The sequence below is a fragment of the Carya illinoinensis genome, chromosome 14 (genome assembly GCF_018687715.1).
Source record: "Carya illinoinensis cultivar Pawnee chromosome 14, C.illinoinensisPawnee_v1, whole genome shotgun sequence".
NCBI lineage: Eukaryota > Viridiplantae > Streptophyta > Magnoliopsida > Fagales > Juglandaceae > Carya > Carya illinoinensis.
This window is the reverse complement of record NC_056765.1, coordinates 4,997,847-5,017,937: the sequence shown is the minus strand read 5'-3', so window position 1 is coordinate 5,017,937 and position 20,091 is coordinate 4,997,847. Positions and strand designations below refer to the sequence as shown.

The 20,091-nt window shown below is 35.9% G+C and overlaps 2 protein-coding genes and 1 long non-coding RNA gene across 5 annotated transcripts; all 3 read right to left on the bottom strand.

Moving 5' to 3' along the window:
• Positions 1-3,944: 3,944 nt before the first annotated feature.
• LOC122295081 (40S ribosomal protein S17-like) lies at positions 3,945-5,668 on the bottom strand. The gene is made up of 2 exons (XM_043104114.1): positions 5,502-5,668; positions 3,945-4,586 (listed from the first exon to the last, which is right to left on the bottom strand). Exon 2 carries the CDS (start codon positions 4,565-4,567, stop codon positions 4,139-4,141), a length of 429 nt encoding a protein of 142 aa, XP_042960048.1. The 5' UTR covers positions 4,568-4,586; positions 5,502-5,668; the 3' UTR covers positions 3,945-4,138.
• A 2,275-nt stretch (positions 5,669-7,943) lies between these two features.
• On the bottom strand, positions 7,944-11,261 carry LOC122293184 (pentatricopeptide repeat-containing protein At5g04780, mitochondrial). Of its 3 annotated transcripts, XM_043101676.1 has the most exons (4): positions 10,140-11,261; positions 8,719-10,025; positions 8,458-8,633; positions 7,944-8,284 (listed from the first exon to the last, which is right to left on the bottom strand). In XM_043101676.1, the coding sequence occupies exons 1-2, from the start codon at positions 10,813-10,815 to the stop codon at positions 8,941-8,943; spliced, it is 1,761 nt and encodes a 586-aa protein (XP_042957610.1). In that variant the 5' UTR covers positions 10,816-11,261; the 3' UTR covers positions 7,944-8,284; positions 8,458-8,633; positions 8,719-8,940. The 3 variants fall into 3 exon arrangements, with proteins under 3 accessions (XP_042957610.1, XP_042957607.1, XP_042957609.1); XM_043101673.1 differs by having other exon boundaries at positions 8,719-11,261; XM_043101675.1 differs by having other exon boundaries at positions 8,458-8,536; positions 8,719-11,261.
• A 1,144-nt stretch (positions 11,262-12,405) lies between these two features.
• Positions 12,406-14,347, bottom strand: LOC122293471. The gene is made up of 2 exons (XR_006237291.1): positions 14,058-14,347; positions 12,406-13,053 (listed from the first exon to the last, which is right to left on the bottom strand). It is a non-coding gene; the product is annotated as an uncharacterized LOC122293471 (long non-coding RNA).
• Positions 14,348-20,091: the final 5,744 nt, after the last annotated feature.

Sequence of the window (20,091 nt, the reverse complement as noted above, 5' to 3'; positions counted from 1 at the left end):
AGCAAATAATTCCTTCTCATAGGTAGACATCATAAGGGCCCTTCCCTTTAATGCTTGACTGAAAAAAGCTATGGGTTTACCCTGCTGCATTAACACAGCCCCAATGGCATTGCCCGATGCGTCACACTCAATAGTGAACGGTTTTGAGAAATCCGGAAGTGTTAAAACCGGTGGTTGGGTGACGGCCTCTTTGAGCTTGTGAAATGCCAGCCGTGCTTCCTCATTCCACTTGAAGGCATCTTTTCTCGTCATTTGGGTTAAGGGAGAGGCAATCCCGCCATATCCCTTTATGAACCGACGGTAGTAACCCGTTAGGCCCAAAAAGCCTCTCAAGCCCTTAAGAGAGTTAGGTAGTGGCCAATCCTTCATGGCCAGTAGCTTCTCGGGATCTGCCCGAACTCCTTCTGCTGAGATTAGATGACCCAAGTAGCCCACTTCCTTGCATCCAAAGTGGCATTTGGATCTCTTGGCGTACAGCCTATGTTGTCGTAGAGTGTCAAAGGTCACTTGGAGGTGCTGGACATGTTCCTCCATTGTTTTGCTGTACACAAGAATATCATCAAAAAAAACAAGTATAAACTTCCTCAAATAGGGCCTAAATACCTCGTTCATGAGGCTTTGGAAAGTGGATGGTGCGTTGGTCAGCCCAAAGGGCATCACCAAGAATTCATAGTGGCCCTCATGCGTCCTAAACGCTGTCTTGGATATATCTTCTGATTTGACCAAAATCTGGTGATAGCCCGACCTCAAATCTAGCTTGGAAAAAATTTTTGCTCCATACAATTCATCCATAAGCTCCTCCACCACAGGAATAGGATATTTATCCTTGATGGTGGCCTTATTGAGGCCACGGTAGTCAACGCATAGCCTCCATGTGCCATCTGCCTTACGGACCAGCAACACCGGGGATGAGTAGGGACTTTGACTGGGTCGTATAACCCCTGTAGAGAGAAGTTCCCTCACTATTTTTTCGATCTCTTCCTTTTGGTAGTATGGGTAACGGTATGGTCTTAGGGAAATGGGTTTGGTTCCAGGTATTAAGTTGATGGCATGGTCATGAGTTCTAGATGGAGGTAGTCCATTAGGTTCGGAAAACACATCAGCAAACTGTTGTAACAGTGGTTGAATCACTGCTGGAACTTCCTCTACCGTTGCTGAACTGGTGGCTTTCACTCCTTCCATCACTTGCAAGATAATGCCTTTCTTTTCCAATCCATCGGGCCTCTTAAGAGTTCCTTCCTCTATCATTTTCACCCCTGCCAACCCGTGGATGAACACCGATCTTCCAAGGTACTGAAATTGCATAACCAACTTCTCAAAGTTCCATAAAATTGACCCTAAGTCTCTCAGCCAATTAATTCCCAACACCATGTCGCATCCCGCTAGGACAAGAACATGAACATCCACTGTGAAAATAGTTCCTTGGATTAATACCTTGACCCCATTGCATTTGCCTTCACTAGGGAGCACTTCACCATTTGCCACTCTCACCTTCACCCTCTCGTTGGTGTCGAGAGAAAATTTATTTTTACTTATCACTGCTGGGTCCAAAAAACTGTGAGTAGACCCTGTGTCCACCAAGATGGTAACCCATTGGTTGCCAATTTTTCCTTTCACACGCATGGTTCTTGGGCCGTGGGACCCGGTGAGCGCATGAAGTGAGATTTCGGGGCTGGTTTTGGCTTCAACACCGTGGGCTGGGTTTGTTTCTTCATTTAGGACCTGTTCCCCGGACCCTTCCTCACATGCAGCCATCGCTAAATCAACTTCCAGCAACACCTCCTCCAAGACATACAGCTTAGGCCTTTCGCACTTGTGCCCTGGTTGCCATTTTGAATCACAGTAATAACATAGGCCTTTCTCTCTTCTCTCTTGCATTTGCTGTTGGTTGATTTTCTGTATGGGAAATGATGGTTTTGAAAAGGGTTTGTTGGCATATGGTGGGTTTCTTGGGTGGGAGAAGGGTGGTTGGTTGGGGGTTTTGAGAATGCCTTGGCCTGGGGAGTAGTTATGGTTAAATCTGGTTGGGTTTTTCTTGGTGAGGTTGTTTTTCTCTTCTTGTATTCTGGCTAAGGCGTAGGCTGAGGTTAAGTCGGAGGGGTTGAACATTTTCACGGTTAAACGGATGTCATCACTTAGTCCACTAACAAAGCAACTTAACTTGTCGGGATCTGTCAATGCTTTGAGTCTGTTAGCTAAGGATTCAAACCTTGCCTGATAGTCCTCTACGGTTCCATTTTGTCTCAATTTTGTCAAGGCCTCCATGGGGTCATCATACACACTAGGGCCAAATCTTACTAGTAATGCCTTAGTAAATGTTTCCCAATCTGGAATCTTACCAGATTCTTCCATTCCTTGGAACCAAGTGAGGGCTGTACCCTCCATGTGAAATGACACCAGCTTAAGTTTGTGTTGTGGTTGTGTATTATGAAAAGAAAAGAACTGATGCACCTTGTAAATCCAACTTGCAGGATCCTCTCCATGAAACACAGGGAAGTCAAGTCTAATGGTGCGAGCTTGGACCTCACCATGTGGCCGATGTGGGTCCACTAGTTCATGACTCTCCACCATGGAGGAAGAATCTCCACCTGCCTTCCGCCGCTGCTGCATTTCAGCATGCATAATTGCTAGCTGCTGAATGACCGCCTCAAGCTGTCTTTTGATGGTTGATACTTCGGTTCCCAGCCCTTCAGTTTTTTGTTGTACAGCATTAAGACCCTCTTGTAATAGACTTAGTCGTGTGCCTTCAGCCATGTTGTAATAGTTTATTTTTCTGTGTATTGTTTGAGAAATAGAGAATCGGTGTCTCTGGATACCACTTGTAACACTACTGTGAGTAAAATGAGTAAAACCGTGGAAACAAGGAAAGGAATAGCAAAGCTTTCTTCGAGGGAAAGCGCCTCCAGAAGCCAGGGATGAAGAAACAGGGTTTTTTTTTTGGATAAAAAATGTTCAATCCTTTTTCTTCCAGGTTACCCACATAAGAGAGACTCTATATTGGGCCACAGGGGCCTTACATAAGGACTACAAAAGAAATGCTAGACTCGGCCGAACGGCCCTTTGACACAGACTCAACAATTAATTAAAGCAGTAACATAGGAAGCCCACAACGCCCAGACTTAAGCCCATCTAGCTTGAGCCCACGTGCTAGACAACCCGGTTCACTAAGACACCCGTGTACTTGCTTCTGACTTAACACCGAACCCCCTTCACTTCTTCTTCTCTTCTCTGTCGGCGTCAGCTTCCCTTAGTTAGGGTTCCCTTTTCACTTCATTTTCTGCTGTCATTTCCTTACACCCGATGTTCCTCTAAACTGGCCGAAGCTGTTACACAAATTCTCGTCCTATCTTCAAAGTTCAACATGATCGGTAATAAAATAACAGTAAAATATTTTTTCTCTTTTATTTTTTCTCCTTGAAATTTCTGTAAAGGGTTCACTATTATATGTTTGGTTACCTGAAAATCGGGGAAAAATGATGAAAGTGAAGGAATTTTTTAAGAGATGATAAATTTTCTTCTGGTGTACAGGAGTTGGGATAAAAGTCAGATAAGAAATTTTCTTGGGCGCAGATTCGACTGGGTTTCTTGAGAGACTGTAGATGTTTTGCTTCTTTTCTTCTTGGGTGCAGATTCCACTGGGTTTCTTGAGAGACTCATTTTATTTTTTTTATTTTTTATATATCGGCTACATCAGCCGATTACGCCAAAGGTACCCAACCCCGGGTACCTGTAGCAGTTTTGTTGGGAAAATGATAGGTAGGTGTGAGCTTATAATGTATACCTACACAATGTTACTGCTAACAAGCACCATAACGAGAAAGACCTCAGGAATCCCTTAACAAACACCAATTAACTCTCAAATGCACGCACATCCACAAGATGAAACCCATTGATAGTAAACCAAAAGCTTTAGCATTTAACCATGTAACATAACGAGAAAGGCCTTAGGATCTCAAGTAATTATATTAGGGGGCACCATCTTCCAAGTTCAAAAACATCTAAACACTCGGTTATGATCAAAACTAACAATCTGAATACCTTGCCACTATAACAAAACATCAAAACTAACCAAAAAGAATCCAGTACTTCAATAAAAGTTAAAGAGATTGATTCTTAAAAGAACAGAGACTCAACCATCTCAGTACCTCCGAGGAGCACCACCTGCACCACGACCAAACACCTGTGCAGGAACAACAGGCTGTAGCTCCGCTTCAACAAGCCCAGGGATATCAGACATACCAAGAGCAGCAAGCATATCAAGGGTCTCCTTATCAACCTTAATTTCATCAGTTTTAATTGCAGACTCATCTGGAACAAAGTCCATACGACGCTCCCGCTCTTCTTCTTGCAGCTTCAGTGAGATGCCACGCACTGGACCCTTCTGAATCCGCTTCATCAGGTGGGTAGAGAAGCCAGCAATCTTGTTGCGGAGCCTCTTTGAGGGGATGATGGCAACCTCCTCCAAGATCTTCTTGTTGGTGTGGAAGTCCAAGGTCATCTTAGAGTAGTACCTCTCAATCACCTGGCGTGAAGACTTCTTCACAGTCTTGGTTCGAACACGACCCATTTCAGAGAATTAACTTTTCCTGAAAGGATACAGACAAGGATGGAAGATAAAAGATCTCACTTGTTACTCTTCTCAGAGACACTACTTGAAAAACAGGAAAAAGGAATTTAGATTCGAATAACCAATGCAGATTTACAAGGTCAACATAAACAAACAGCTCAGTCAAGCTTTGTAAAATACTTTGGAAATAAAGATGGCAACGAGCGGATCGGTAGAAATAAACATTATATGCTTAACGGAAGATGTGTAGAAAGTAGAAACAATAACTATAGACTGTAGATAGCCAATTACACATTCCAAAAGGATAGCTAAATGCCCATATAACAGATCCTAAACAGTCTTTTGGCTTGGCAAAAAGAGGACGTGTCAAGCAGATATACGGCAAAAACAAAAAAAGAGAGAGAGAGAGAAAATTCAAGACAGTAGATATTCAAAATCCAAGTGAGCCCTCAAACTATTTAAACCTAATTCACATTCAAACTCCTTAACATTATCAATTCGACACCCATAAGTTCCCATTTTATTAGACACGATTCTCCTCTTTATTCTCACACTTACAATATTTACTAAGGGCTGGCTTATTTAAAATACAATACAACGCGATCTCCTCGTTTGCTCGATGAATGTGAGAAATTAAACGAAAGGAAAATACTCATTAATCTTAGATTAAGAAAACATTTAAAAAAATATATCTTTTTTTAAACAAATAAGTGAAGGCACAACAGCTATCCTATATTGGGTTGCCCTGAAAATTCAAGAAAAGGAAATATCCCATCATGAATCTAAACTATTAACTGTTTTATGATCTGGGTGCGACTAAAACAACAACATAGCATCTTCCAGTTGAGTTGAACTTTTCCGTTCTTGTTCCGTTCAAGGAAAACATAAAGGGAAGCAAACATCTAACGAAGGCCGAATGTAGAGGATAACTTACTCGGTGAGGGCGAGGAAGCCGCGCGAGGAGACTCGGTGAGGCACTACTCGGTGGCTACAGAGAGGTGGTGGAAAGGTTTATAGGAGGAAAAGGTTCTGATATAAGCTTGAGGCTGCGAGAATTAGGGTTTCAGACTAGATTTTTATTTGGTGGAATTGCCCTTTGGGCCTTACTTCGTTCGTGCCCTCAATAAGGGCTTGGAAGTTGGGAGCCTCAAATGGACTATAAACAGTCCGACTCAGCCTCGAGTCTTGTTAAAAAATAAATAAATAAAGTATTAGGTTCGAAATATAATTTACGGTAATATTTTCATATAAAATTATATATTATTAAGATTATTTATAAAAATAATGATTTTAATAGCATAACATCTAATGAAAGCACCATATATCTGTACTCCAAACCACCTAATAATTATTGTCAAGGACTTAGTTTACATAATATTTATTACAAGGACGGCTTCGTTTGAATTCAAAGTTGATCTTAACTCATTTCTTTTTATTTAATTATTATAATTTTTCTAAATTCTCACACAAAATATAATAATTAATTCATTTTTTTAAAAATTTTAAAATAATAATATTAAAAAATAGAAAAATTCCATTTGCATTCCCCACTTAGGGATTGCATGTGCAAGCCCTTTATTAAATGAGAAAAATCATTATTTTAAGAGAGATATTTTTGTAATTTTAAAAAAATTTAAAAATAAAATTGCCTAGCCGTACACTGCAGTTCCCAAATGAGAATTGTATGTAGTATCAAAGTTTTAAAAACCGTTCCGTTCTGGCCGGAATGGCCAAAATTTTTCGTGTCAAAACAGTGACCGGAATGGGGTAGGTATTTATTCCATTTTGGGTCAAATTCCTATCGTTTCGGTCAAATTTCAGCCTTTCCGGTCAATTTCGGCCTGAAACTAAAATTCAAATTAAAAAAATGACTCTCTTGTAAATAAGTTGAAAAATAATAGATAAAATTGTACTTTTAAAATTCAAATACCCCTCTCCATGCACTAAAAGTATTATTATTTTTAATAATCTGTCTATTCTTTAATTTTTTCCTTTATTTTTGTGTCTCAACTCAAGTTTGTGATATTTTTCAATATATATTCATTTTATAAATCTTTAATTCTTCTATATATATACACATATACATGATACACACTTATATATATATATATATATATGTATTTATTTTATTAATTGTTAGTTTATATATACATATAAATATTCATATATAATATATAATTAATCCCGAAACGGTACACCGAAACGTACCGGTATCGAAATATTCCGTTCCAGTGCCTCAACGGGAATGGTTTCCGGAACGGATTTTTAAACTTTGCGTAGCATTGTTCAAAAAAATAATATTCTAACAATATTTTATTCAATATTCATCTTGACTCATTTCATCTCAACTCATTATCCAAATAGCACCTTGGACTTTTAGTTACATAAAAAAAATTAATGGACAAGATCTTTTTATATCTTTGTTTGTAAAGAATATATCTAGTTTCACCCCCCATGTAAACTAATTCTATTTCAAAGAGATTTAACTTGAATCTAACTTTTTATGTAATTGGATCCAAGCCAAGTCCGTTATCCAGTGGGAAAGATGGGGGGAAACCTGAGCTCAGGCTGAACTTGATCAGATTTGTTGTATCTATTTTTGCAAGAGACTAGCCTGATATTAATACCGAGTTTGGGCGCAGGTACATCAAGTGCTTGTTCTACTGGTTTGCAAAGAAAACGGGATTTGTTTTCATTTCTAGGACAATTGGCACTTAACTGTTCACTTATTTTGCTCATAACCCATTTCTTAAGTAGAGAGTTTATCATTACCGATGTACAAAAGTACATCTTTTCCTCTTGAATTATGCTTTACCCTGTTTCCAGTTCTTATCAAGCATACTGTGAAGCCTTTTTGCACATCCCAGTCTGTCTAGTGAAACTGCAATCGCCAACAGAAAGTATTTTTGGAGCCTTTTTTTTATTTCCTAAGAAAATGGGAGGCGGGGCGACCAGCATAACAACCCTCCCTGAGTGTGACCATAGGAGCCCCTCTCCAGTGTAGAATATTTGGTTTGAGCCATAACTACTATCCCAAGGGCGAACCAATCACTTTAGAGCCTTACCAATATTGCAATACAAATCTGTGCCTAAAAGAGTGAGTGATACAAATATGTGCCTGAAAGAGTGAGTGATACAAATATGTGCCTAAAAGAGTGAGTGATGGTACAATGTTCTGAGGTGCATTCACCAGCTTGATAGATAGGAGTATAAACAGGATGGGATTGAATATAAATATATTTTAAGGTACTGCTAGGGTAACCGAGAGGTGGTGCCAAGAGTTTCTACCGAGAAGTGCAAAACGCACTTTTTTATTTTGCGTATTTTTTTTAAGCATTTTTTAGATCACTTTAAACATTAAAAAAGAATCACAAACTCATTTAAAAACATTTCCTTAACACTTAAGTAAAAAAAAAAATAGGGGAATCGGTAGCTTTTATTGGGATGCATCATTTTCCTATATTTTATCCCAACAAAATAGACAAAAAGCCTTTTCCATGGTTTGCACTTTGCACCAAATCTAGCCAACATGACCTAGGTCTTCGACCACTTTTGTTGCCCTCCACAAGCTCATGGAACGGAATGTAAGGGGTGACCTAAAGCACCGAGTCTCCTTACCATATCACATATGTCCTCTTTATTGATTTACACAGGATCGCAAGTTCCACAAGGGAGCATGGATTGGAAGAATACATGCACTATCTCCTTCATGTATACCTGTTTTTCAAATTTTAATCACAACAATTACACACACATCAAGAACTTCAACACATTCCATGTCTCCATTTAAGTGCAAAAAGATTGAGATGATAGGCAACTGACACTATGACACAGATAATTGACTGTAGAGTCTAACAATCTAGTTTTGAGAATAAAAGGTCAGAGCATACCTGCATTTGCTGGCTCCGATTTTAGGTGATAACCCAAGTATTGCAACGGAAAAGAATTACAAGATAGGTGCCGTAAGAACTGCATACCGAAGCAAATTCTTATAAACAGCTTTATCTAGGGAAATTATTCATTGGGCACAATATCAGACAACCTCTCATGCCTGCCCCTACTCTACCTGTCATAAAGCGGAAATCTTTAAGGTTACTATAGCTACTAGGAATCCATCACTCAAACTTGTAATTCAAATTAATTCAAATTACCTGGCCGTTGCTTACACGGTTGAAACTGATTTTGATGATGGATCAGTGTAATATACCAAAAATTATACGTGACATCTTGAAAACTGGGGTTGACAGTCACTCAACTTGATATTCAAACCCTTCACTTTCTAACACTCGGACCCATCTCAAAGCAGACAGAATGCATAAACCACTCAAACTCGCTACAAATCACATGGACAAGACAGTGAAATAACCAGCATTTCACCAAAAATCTCCACAAGAACAATATCCATCCTTAAAATGGTGAAAACGGTTTGTATCTCGAACAATGATCTCCCTCTCTGTAATATTTGATGTAAGCTTCATAAAAGAATGACAATCCCCACAGATTCTGAGATTTTTCATAATCCTGATAGGCACATTCTGAGGTAAGCACATAAGCCCAAAAATAAGAGCAAGCTTCTCACTGTGGTGTCTCAAGAGTTGTTGCTTTCTGCTCTCTTCCACAAAATGAAGGTCATGTTCGGTCTCAGCCTTGTAATCCATTTTCTCCAACTTGGCAATCAAATCATCCAACTTTGAGTAAATCTCAGCAATTTGAGGATGATTTCTCTCACCAACCATAAATGAATGAACTTTGTCCTTGATTTCAATCCAACTCTTACCTCTCTCCTTCTTCACGTAACTTTCCTTAAGAAGCTTCCTTGCTAATGCGACTTCTTCCCACTTTTTATTCACTGCATATATGTTTGAAAGCAAAACATGATTTCCTGCATTATTAGGTTCCATCTCAAACAAATGCTTAGCTGCAACTTCAGCCAAGTCAAGATTTCTATGGATCCTACAAGAAGATAAAAGTGAACCCCACATTGAAGCAGTCACATCAAACGGCATCTTCTCTATCATATTATAAGCTTCACGAAGCAGCCCTGCCCGACCAAAAATATCAACCATGCATGAATAATGAAACACATTGGGGGACACCTTGTGCTCCCTCATCATAAGATGGAAATATTTATGTCCTTTCTCAACTAAACCCATATGGCTGCATGCATTTAATACAGCAATGTATGTGACTTCATTTGGAGAAATATCCATCTGCTGCATTTTTTCAAATAAAATCATTGCCTCCATGGAATGAGCATGCCTAGCAAACCCAGCAATCATCGCATTCCATAAAACAATGCTCCTCTCGTCCACACCTTGAAACACGATGTAAGCTTCTCTAATGCAGCCACATTTGGCATACATGTCTATAAGAGAGGAAACAACATATATATTAGATTCAAATCCAGCTTTACATAACACGCCATGCACCTGTTTCCCTTCAATCAGAGCTGCCAAACCTGCACAAGCACAAATAGTAGACGAAATCGTAAACTGGTTGTACTCCAGCCCAGACATTTGAGTTCTGTGAAACAACACCAAAGCCTCCTCATGAAGGTCATTTTGCACATAACCTGCCATCATCGAACTCCATGTAACGTCACTCCTCTCTGGCATGCACTCAAAAACAAAGCTTGCATCCTTTATCATACTGCACTTGGCGTAAACGTCAAGCAAAGCGGTTCCCACAAACACATTGGAGTCCATCGCGGCCTTAATAGCAAAAGCATGTAACTGTTTACACTCAAAAACAGCACATTTCGCAGCACAAGCACAAAGAACACTCGAAAGAGTGAACTCGCTAGATGGGGTTCCTTTCCTTTGCATCTCAACAAAAAGACAAAGAGCTTCCTGCTCCTCACCATTCTGAGCAAGTGACCCAATCATCGTATTCCATGAAACCAAGCTTCTCTCAGCCATTTCGTCAAACACAGCACGAGCGCAGTCAACTAAACCACATTTAGAATACATATTAATGAGCATGTTCGACGTTAATGTGTCTGCTTGCAAACCAACATGAATAATCTTTGCATGGCAAGCCTTCCCTTCAATAGGTGCCCTTGTTCTTGCAAATAACTGCAAGAGTTTATGCAACCCCGAAACATGGGTAGTATCACTTGTACCCTCATGAACAAGGTCTTCCGGTTCTGCATTTGGGCTCTGAGCTCTGACATTGGCTGACACTGAAAAGTACCTATAATGGAGACCAAAATCAACCTGGAGTCCCCTGTATCTCCTCAGGTTTTTCATATCATTCTTTACGACATCATAACAAAAGGGAAAAAGCTGGATACAGGAGAGTGCGCGCACACCCTTGCGCACGAAGAAGACCTGGCGTGGCCAGCCAGCTGGAAATTGATACGGTGCGTTTACATGAGGGATGCGTCTGGGCGGGAGAGGAGAAATTTCGTGCAGGAACGTATAAAGGGACCCTCTTTACATACATGTCTGCAGCCATATCGCTCGCAGGCAAAGACCAAGACTACATCGTTCAAGATGCAGGTGATCTGCTGCTGCCCAGGATAGACCACTGCCATATCCATGCCTTTTCGGAAGCTCTCAGGTGTAGCCTTAAGGAACAGCTCCACTTTCCCTCCGGCATGCCATCCGCAGTTTCTTATACTGGATTTTGGATGATGGTTTTGGAGACAAGACTATATTGTCATTCTCTGTACTTTGGAGGAATCTTCATTGGTTTGTATACCAACTGGCATGGGAATGTATTTTATTGGTTTCTGACAAAAAATAGATCATTTGCAGATTTTTTTTTTTTTCTTTTTCTTTTTTTTCTCTCTTTTTTTTTTTTTTTTTTTTTTTGTTGTATATATTACTTTCGTAGTGATGAGATGTTAGTTGTGCAGAATTTCCGCGCAAATTTTGTGTGCTAATTATCTTTACGAGTGATTATGTTATGAGTAATGTTATTTACAGCTATAAAATATATTAGTATTGTGAAGTTGCTTTAAAAAATAATAGAATTTATTATTAAAAAATTAATTTTTTTTATATAAATTCTGTATTTATTTATTTTTTTTAAATGATTATACAACGCTCGCATATACATACACATAATTATAAGTATTATTTCTTTTATTTTATGATGAATGAAAGTTGTGTGTTAATTTTTTTCTTTCTGTTTCTATTGGTTCCTCATATATGAATATGTGCCTTTGATTTTTTTTTCTTTTCTTTGTATGTTATGTGAAGTTTAATTCTTCAACTTCTACTTCTTTAAAAGTGTTATTTTCCACATAAAGTAGCATTTTGTCTATGAAAATAGCCATGTTTGTCATCTGTATGAATTACAACAGCTATTGGCCATGTTTTATCACCAGTGTAAATACATTAGCAAGAGGTCAAAACTATTGTCCATTTCTTCATATGTTACTGCTAGTGCTACTATCTCACCATATGTTACTTTGTTTGCATTTGGGTGGTGAGATAATCTCATATATTTGTTTACATTTGAGTGGTGAAATGATCTCAAATATTCTATAAATGGTAGTAAAAAATTAATAATAAAATATTAAATAGTAGTAAATAGTAATAAAAATAAAATAAAAAATACGTAAAAAGTAATAATAAAATAATTAATAATAATGAAGTATTCTCAAAATACTCTAATATCCAAACTAACCCGTATGATGGTCACAATAAGCACGCCAGAAATAATATTGACGACTAAAAATTTTGTATCATTGTGGATTATTTTTCTGGAAAGGCAAAAAGGTCCTAACATGTCGCAAGCATATAAGATTTTTTTTAATAACCCTTTTATTTTAAATACCCTCATTGTGGCGGAGGAACAACCATGAAAAGCATATAAGATAAAATTTGAGGTTGGACAAATGTGCAACAGATATTCAATTCCTCTTTATATCAATACATTTTCTTTGCTCTCATCTATACTTTGATGGAGATTTAGGGTGTGTTACAGTACTAAGAGTACCTTAACTCTCCTCAACACTTTTCACTACTATTTATTATTTTATTATTACTTTTCACATACTTTTACTACTATTCATTATTTTTTACCTACTTTTTATTACTATTCACAACTCTCTTCAACACTTATCAACACCCAAACCCACCCCTAGCCTCTTCACATGAATACAATGAGTTTCAATCCCCAGCCCGTCTCCCCCCTCCATTCAGCCGCTCTCTCGCACAATCCCTCTCACATCAAAACAGTACAATTTAATGGCGTGAGATAAAATACATACTGAACAACTAATCAATTTTTGCCCCCAGCCACTATAGAGGATCTTCAACACCAATTGAACCAACCAAGATCTCAAACTCTCAAAAAGCCACATGGTCTTGCCATGAAATCTTCTTTTTCCCTGCTCGATTGGATCCATTTCCGAAGTCCCTACAAATTGATAACTTCATATCATTGTGCTGCTCATCACTTCCACTACTAAATAAGTTTTTCCTTGTCTCCTTCATTCTTGATGGCTCAGAATCAGTAGGCAGTTCCTCTTCGGTCTGCAAACAGCAAAATCAACAAGAACAATGACTCGTTCAAAAACAAAAAAGAGCAAATGGAAGTATATTTACAAGATGGCATTCTGCGGAAAGGGTCAATTTTTTCTATTTCATTATCTACTATTTCTTCTTCAGGTCCTCTGTTTCCTGAAATATGCTTTAATATTATATACCCATATCTAGCTAACTCAAGAAAACTAAAGCCCTACATAAGGTGTCATGAATAAATTCTCTAGATAAAAAATGTCATGTGTGTGTGTATTTTGGGTCCTCTTAACATATTGGTGCTTGGGAATTTGGATGGAGGGTTAATACTAGGCGTTGGCATGCCATATTTTTTTCACCAAGTAGCATTTTAAAGTTCAGAATGTCTTTTTGTTCAAGAAGTTCAAAAATATTCCACATGATTGGAAAAATAATGTTATGTAAAAGAAGATCAAAGATAAACAAGCATCACGCATCAAATCAATTCAATATTAAGAGCATAAACATCATTTATAAATTGCAGCAACTATAATAAGGAACTCAAAACTCTTACTCTGCATCCTAATAAGATTACTGCATGCCACTAAACCCCTATATCACCATTAGTTTATGTAAAGCATATGCATAAGACCATCTCGCGAAGCTGTATTTTTTCCCTGCTCAAGCTTAAGCTTCACAACCCTTCCATCTGCCCCCAAAATATTCAGCACTCAACACAAAATCAATAAACAAAATCAGCAAGATTTCATGTAGAGTTGTTGGACCCAGACCCACCACAGATCTTTCCCAAATAAATAAATCCCATTAAACTAAACTGGAGACGTGAATTATGCACACCATAATGTGAAAAACAGAGGGCAACAGAGGGCAGAATCAAAATCGAATTTTGACTTGGGAGTTAAATCCACAGATTACACAACAGAGACCAAAGTATCAACAATATATATCTGAAAATTTGAAGTGAATGTTTCTTCTAACACATGAGCTTTCATGAAAATTGGGTAAGTAAAACCACTTACCACAGACGACGCCGACGACTGGAGAACTTCTCTCCGAAAAATCTGATGACGTAGTTCACGTGAGTGGCGGAGGAGTGCAGTGCAGCTGATAAACACTATCTCTCAGAGAGACGTGGGTTGCTGAGGAACGAGGAACGTGAAAATGGCCTGCGAAATGGGGTGCAAAATGCCTAAAACGCTTTTTTTGTTGGGGTTCCCCGCCGCCTGGGGGGGGGGGGGGGGGGACGACGTTCAACCAAATCTGGGAACGGGAATGGAGAAACAGTACGGTATACCCCTCCTCGGCTCCTCGTTTTTTTAACTAGTCATAAATTCTATGTGAATGAATTTTACCTATTTTTTATGCACTTGATTAATTATATTATTTTTTAATTTAAAATAAATAGTGATATTAGATATAGTTATAAAATATACCATGATATACAGATTATATAGTAATTTTGAAAAAAAGGTAATATTCATAATTAAAAAAATTAATTTTTTATATAGGTATGGTATTTATTTATTTATTTTTTTGCAAAGTAATTATGTAGTACTTGTACACTCATAATTATAACTATCATTTTTTTAAAATAACTATTTCGGTCAATCATATTAATAAAGTGTATAAAAAATATGTAAAAATAATTGTATATAATAGAATTAATATTAAATAATATCTCGTTTGATTATACAGAATAGATAATATGTTTTGTTAAAAGTTAAATAAAATGTTATAATATAATTTTATAATATTAATTTTGTTATAAGATTTGAAAAAATTAAATTATTTATTAGATTTTATATAAAATTTAAAAAATTAAAATAATTATATAAGATGAGATTGTTTATTTTTATTAACCAAACCATCCATAAATGAAAAATAGCCGTTGAAAACTTGAAAGGCTATGCTCTCTGAGGCTTATAGAAAAAGTAAAATATGTCTTATATTGGCTAGTATAAATACTTTAATTATAAAATAATTACGTAAAAATAAATTTATAAATTAATATATTTTGATATAATAAATTAAATTATAAAATTATTTTTAATATAAAATAAATCTAACATATCATATAAAATTACGTCAGTTTATAAATTTATTTTTATATAATTTCTTTATATATATAACAGTCTCATTTATTTAACGTTTGATTTAACATTTTATATTGCATGATTTACTTTTTATATTTTTTATAATTAAGATAAATGAACACAGCATATAAATTTAAAGTATTTATCGTAGTGAGATTCACAAATTATATATATATATATATATATATTCTCTAAAGCTTATAGAAAATGTATTATTTTTCATATACAACCTAAATCCGAAAAATGTTGTAATCATTTGAGGGCCTTAACCATTTAAAGGATTCAAAGAACATCACCACACTTTCGAATGCATGGAATGTGATTGTGAGGCCCAAAAACAAAGAACGAATAGTTAGTTTAGGTTATGGGTCAGGGCAAAACGCATAAAAACAGATGAAACGGATGACGTTGATGACGATGACGATGACGATAATGAAGTTTGTGAACTTTAGTTGGGGAATGTTTAGAATAAGAGTAGGGATACGTTACAACTCAATCATAATTCATTTACAAATTTTAATAAAATAAGATTTTTTTTAAAATATTTAAAAACATTACATTAAACTAAAAATCAAACTAAAATTTTAAAAAATATATTATTTTAATTCAGGATTGTAGACAAGTTGTTAACAAGTAGTTGGTGTATCATTTTTGTTAGCATAATTGCTTAGTTAGGATTTTCTTATCATGGTAGACGGTCACGTTGTGTCGATGTGTCATTGTTTCTGGTATTTTCATCATTAGATTAACTTTGCTTTTAAAAAAAAAAAAAAAATCTAACGATTGATTGATAATAATCTATCAAAATAGAATGATAAAAATGAAAAGACTGGTGTAGGTCCGTAAGATATTTTATTTTCCTAATTTGATGTTACGTGAAATTGATATACTCAATCGACAACATAATCAACACAAAGTTGTCATTGTCATATGGTCCATATATTGTCTATTTTTCAGAGTAGATTTACTTCTTATTTAGTGAATTGAATGCACTAAATGGACATAACAAAAACGAGAGATGGACATGGAACCAACCCTAGGAGGCATAGTTGGGACAGAAATTGAGGCAAAGCATTAAAGATTTGCATGCTTACAAATTTGGAGTGGACCTAAAATTCTCCTTTGCGATGAGTACAAACCCTAGTTGGTTTGAGTTATTTATATTCAAGTCTTTTCCATAAGATCAAGCATATCTTTAACCCAAATAAAAGGGAAGAAAGATAGATACCCAACCCAACCTTGATAGCATGATATCCCCGTCATCTCATCCCTTTTTACAGTATATTTCTTTTTGGGATGTAGCTTTCATTGCCCATTTATTCATAGGTCAACTCAAATGCATGAATGGCAAGTTGTGGTAGTGTAAATGTATCTAAATCACTTTCGTGGTCGGTTTGATGAGAATATATACCACTTGCTTTGCTCCTACTTCAGCTTGATGAAGTTGTTTTCACTTCCCATACTACCTCAAAAAATAAATCCCATTAGACCCCCCACCCCCAAAAACAAATTTTTTAAAAAAAAAAGTGAAAATATATTCCTATCAATTGGTTCATTTTATATGAATAGTGCTACTGTGCTGCCCAGCTTTGATCTATAGGCATGCCCGCTAGCACAAACTTCTCTTTTTATTTTTTTATTTTATATTTTTTAACATATTTAAATATTTTAAAAATATATATAAAAATACATAACGGCGAAAATGAGAGGGTAAATTCAAGCGGCATACAAGTATTTTCCATTTTATATTGTCCAAAAGATGTTGGGTGAAACGATATCCAATGGTGTCTTCCAATGGCATCAAACTAAAAAAAAAAAAAAAAATGAAAAGCTTCCATATGGCTTAGAAAGCATTGTGGATATGAAGGCAAATTGGTTTTTATTATAATTTTTGTTTTAACATTTTTTTGGTACTCAATAAATAATAAGATTTGGGTACAAAGTGGAAGCTTAGCCCTCCTCCCATTAATAATCCATAGATTCTAAGTAAAGGTGGGATTTGATCTTACATCACTTTCATGATTCGTGAAGCTGAAACACGTTACCAAATTACCAATTAAGAACCATACGAGGACCTTCCAAAGGGTTTTGAAATTGTACAAAGATTGATAGGATAATAATTTCTATAATTCATTTTTTTTATAATTCTTTTTTATGGTTCTACCTATTTATTTAAAATTTGAACCTGAAAAATGAGAAAGATTGGTATTTTTTATGACGTGGCATCATCATATTGGCCGGATATAAAACAAATTTCGAAATAATTGTAACATATCATTACTCAATCTATGCAAAGAAGCAATAGGATTTCGAATATGTAGCTTTAAAGATCCTCCTCTCAAGTGCTTCAACAGATTTGATAAGGAAAAAGGATAATATGTAATACTTTTCACAATACTTTATATAACTATGTTGTCAAATGAGAGATGTAATATCACTTTATAAAAATACCATTATTTTAAAATACAGTTGCGTGGGTATTATTACTGATGAAGTTGTCGTTTGGTTATGCGGTTCAGATGATATGAGATAAGATATTTTGTTAAAAGTTGAATAAAATATTGTTATAATATAATTTTTTTTTTTTTTAAGATTTGAAAAAATTGAATTGTTTATTATATTTTGTGTAAAAATTTGAAAAAATTATAATAATTATATGAAATGAGATGAGATAATATAGTTTAATTATGTGTAACCAAATCAGGTCTAAATTCAATTCGCTTTAATTTTGACAATACGAATAAGACAAATTTTCAATCTGATAGATATAACTAACATATAAAAACATCTAACTTTTCTTAAAGCCACATGAAGATTGAAAAGAGAGAGAAAAAAATTAGATTTTTTTTTTTTAAATTTTACTTTATGGAATAAAATTTGGTTGATCAAATTGGATTCCTAAGGAATATTATTATCTTTGAATTTAGATTTTTTGCATTGGTCTTCATATTGCCTTTTCCATCCTTTTGACTTAAGAATCCAAGTAGTGGAACCACCAATTGCAAGTCCACTTGCAGAGAATCCACATTTCTAATTTACTTTTTGTTTTTTTTTTTTGGAGCCTCATCTCCCAGATGCTTTTGGAGCATCATTATCATTCAATTGAAAAAAAAAAAAATGATAACGATCTTCAAGAATTATTCAGGCAACATTGTTTTATTGCAGAAATTACAAAACAAATAATGAAAGTAATGACATAAAAAGAAGAGAAATAATTTAGCTATAAAGTGATTACAAAAAAATAAATCTATAAATTGATATGATTTGATGCGGTACGTTACATTATAAATTTATTTTTATTATAAAATAGACATAAAATTAATTTTATTGCATAAAGAAATTTTGATTGATAGGTAATTTTGATATTTAGAAAGAATTGGTTGAACTACAACTCAACTATTGATTCTAACATCTCCATCAACATCCTCTCTTTTGGATAAAATAATATTAGATATAATTATGTACTGTATAGGGATCGTGTGTTCTTTTTATAAAAGATCTATTATTAAAAAATTAATTTTTTTATATAGATCTTATATTTACTTATTTTTTAAAAATAAATATACAATCTTTACATACTTTATAATTATAAATATCATTTTTCCTTTTTGTAACGATAGAACGATAGAAAGAGGTATTGCATTGCATTTTCGGCAGGTGGAGAAGCGATTGTAGATGCTATATATATGTAAATTTAAAAAAAAAAAAATTAGAAAAGAACAAACGCAAAACTTTTCATAAGTACGACAAAAATCTTTCACCAAAAGAATTATACCACAGAAGTATAAAAGAGAAGCAAGATGGAGAAAACATGGAGAAAACTGCACTGTTTTTCAGCAAGAACACACGAACAGAAACCAAGGAAGCTATATTGGCTGGAGCTAATCTGAGTGAAGCAAGATCATATGAGAAATACCTTGGCCTCCCTTCATACGTTGGTAGACACAAAGTGGCAGCCTTCAGACCTATTCTGGAGTCCATAAGAAATAGGATGAACAATTGGAAGGTTAAATTCCTTTCACAGGCAGGCAAGGAAGTTCTGATGAAGTCTATAGTCCAAGCAATTCCAACATACTGCATGAGCATTTTTAAACTCCCTAGGGCAGTGCTCAATGCAATTAACAAGTTAATGAAAAAGTTCTGGTGGGGTAGCAGAGAAGAAAGGACCAAGACTCAATGGATCCCATGGAAACAAATGGGTAAATCAAAAAAGGAGGGAGGGTTGGGTTATAGGGACTTTGAAGAATTTAATCTGGCTCTTCTAGCAAAGCAGGGGTGGAGGATCATTCAACACCCCTCTTCCCTAGCAGCAAGAGTGCTCAAAGCTAAGTACTTCTTTAGAACAGATTTCCTAAAGGCCAAGGTGGGGAGTAATGCCTCTTTTTTATGGAGAAGCTTTATGGAGGCTAGACCAGTCCTGCAAGAGGGCCTTATATGGAGAATAGGAAATGGTGCTTCAGTGAATATTTGGGAGGATAGGTGGCTCCCGAGTCCCTCTTCCTATAAAGTACGGTCCCCTTTACAAGTTGAATTTGTTAATAGTAGGGTGTCTGCATTGATTGACCCAGTATCAGGGGAATGGAATATGGTAACTCTTAAAAAGGTCTTCATGGAGGAGGAAGTGGATTTGGTGAGCAGAATTCCCATCAGTGTGTGTAGAGCTCAGGACAAGCTGATATGGAGGTGTTCCAGGGATGGTAAATTCTCGGTTAGGAGTGCTTACTACCTGGCAGGAGAAATGGCAGCAGTTCACAAAGGACAATCCTCTTAGGTGGGACAGAAGAGTGACATATGGACTAGACTCTGGAAGATAAAGGTTCCAAGTGCCACACGTATGCTCTTATGGAGAGCCTGTCATGATTCACTGCCTACCAACCAGCAACTAGTGAAGAGGAAAATTGTTTTATCCCCTTTGTGCCCAATCTGTACTTTTGAATTAGAGACTACAACTCATGCACTT

What these genes read in the sequence shown, in the direction of transcription:
- LOC122295081 (XM_043104114.1), bottom strand. Translation starts at nt 4,567, where the DNA reads ATGGGTCGTGTTCGAACCAAGACTGTGAAGAAGTCTTCACGCCAGGTG.
- LOC122293184 (XM_043101673.1), bottom strand. Translation starts at nt 10,815, where the DNA reads ATGAAAAACCTGAGGAGATACAGGGGACTCCAGGTTGATTTTGGTCTC.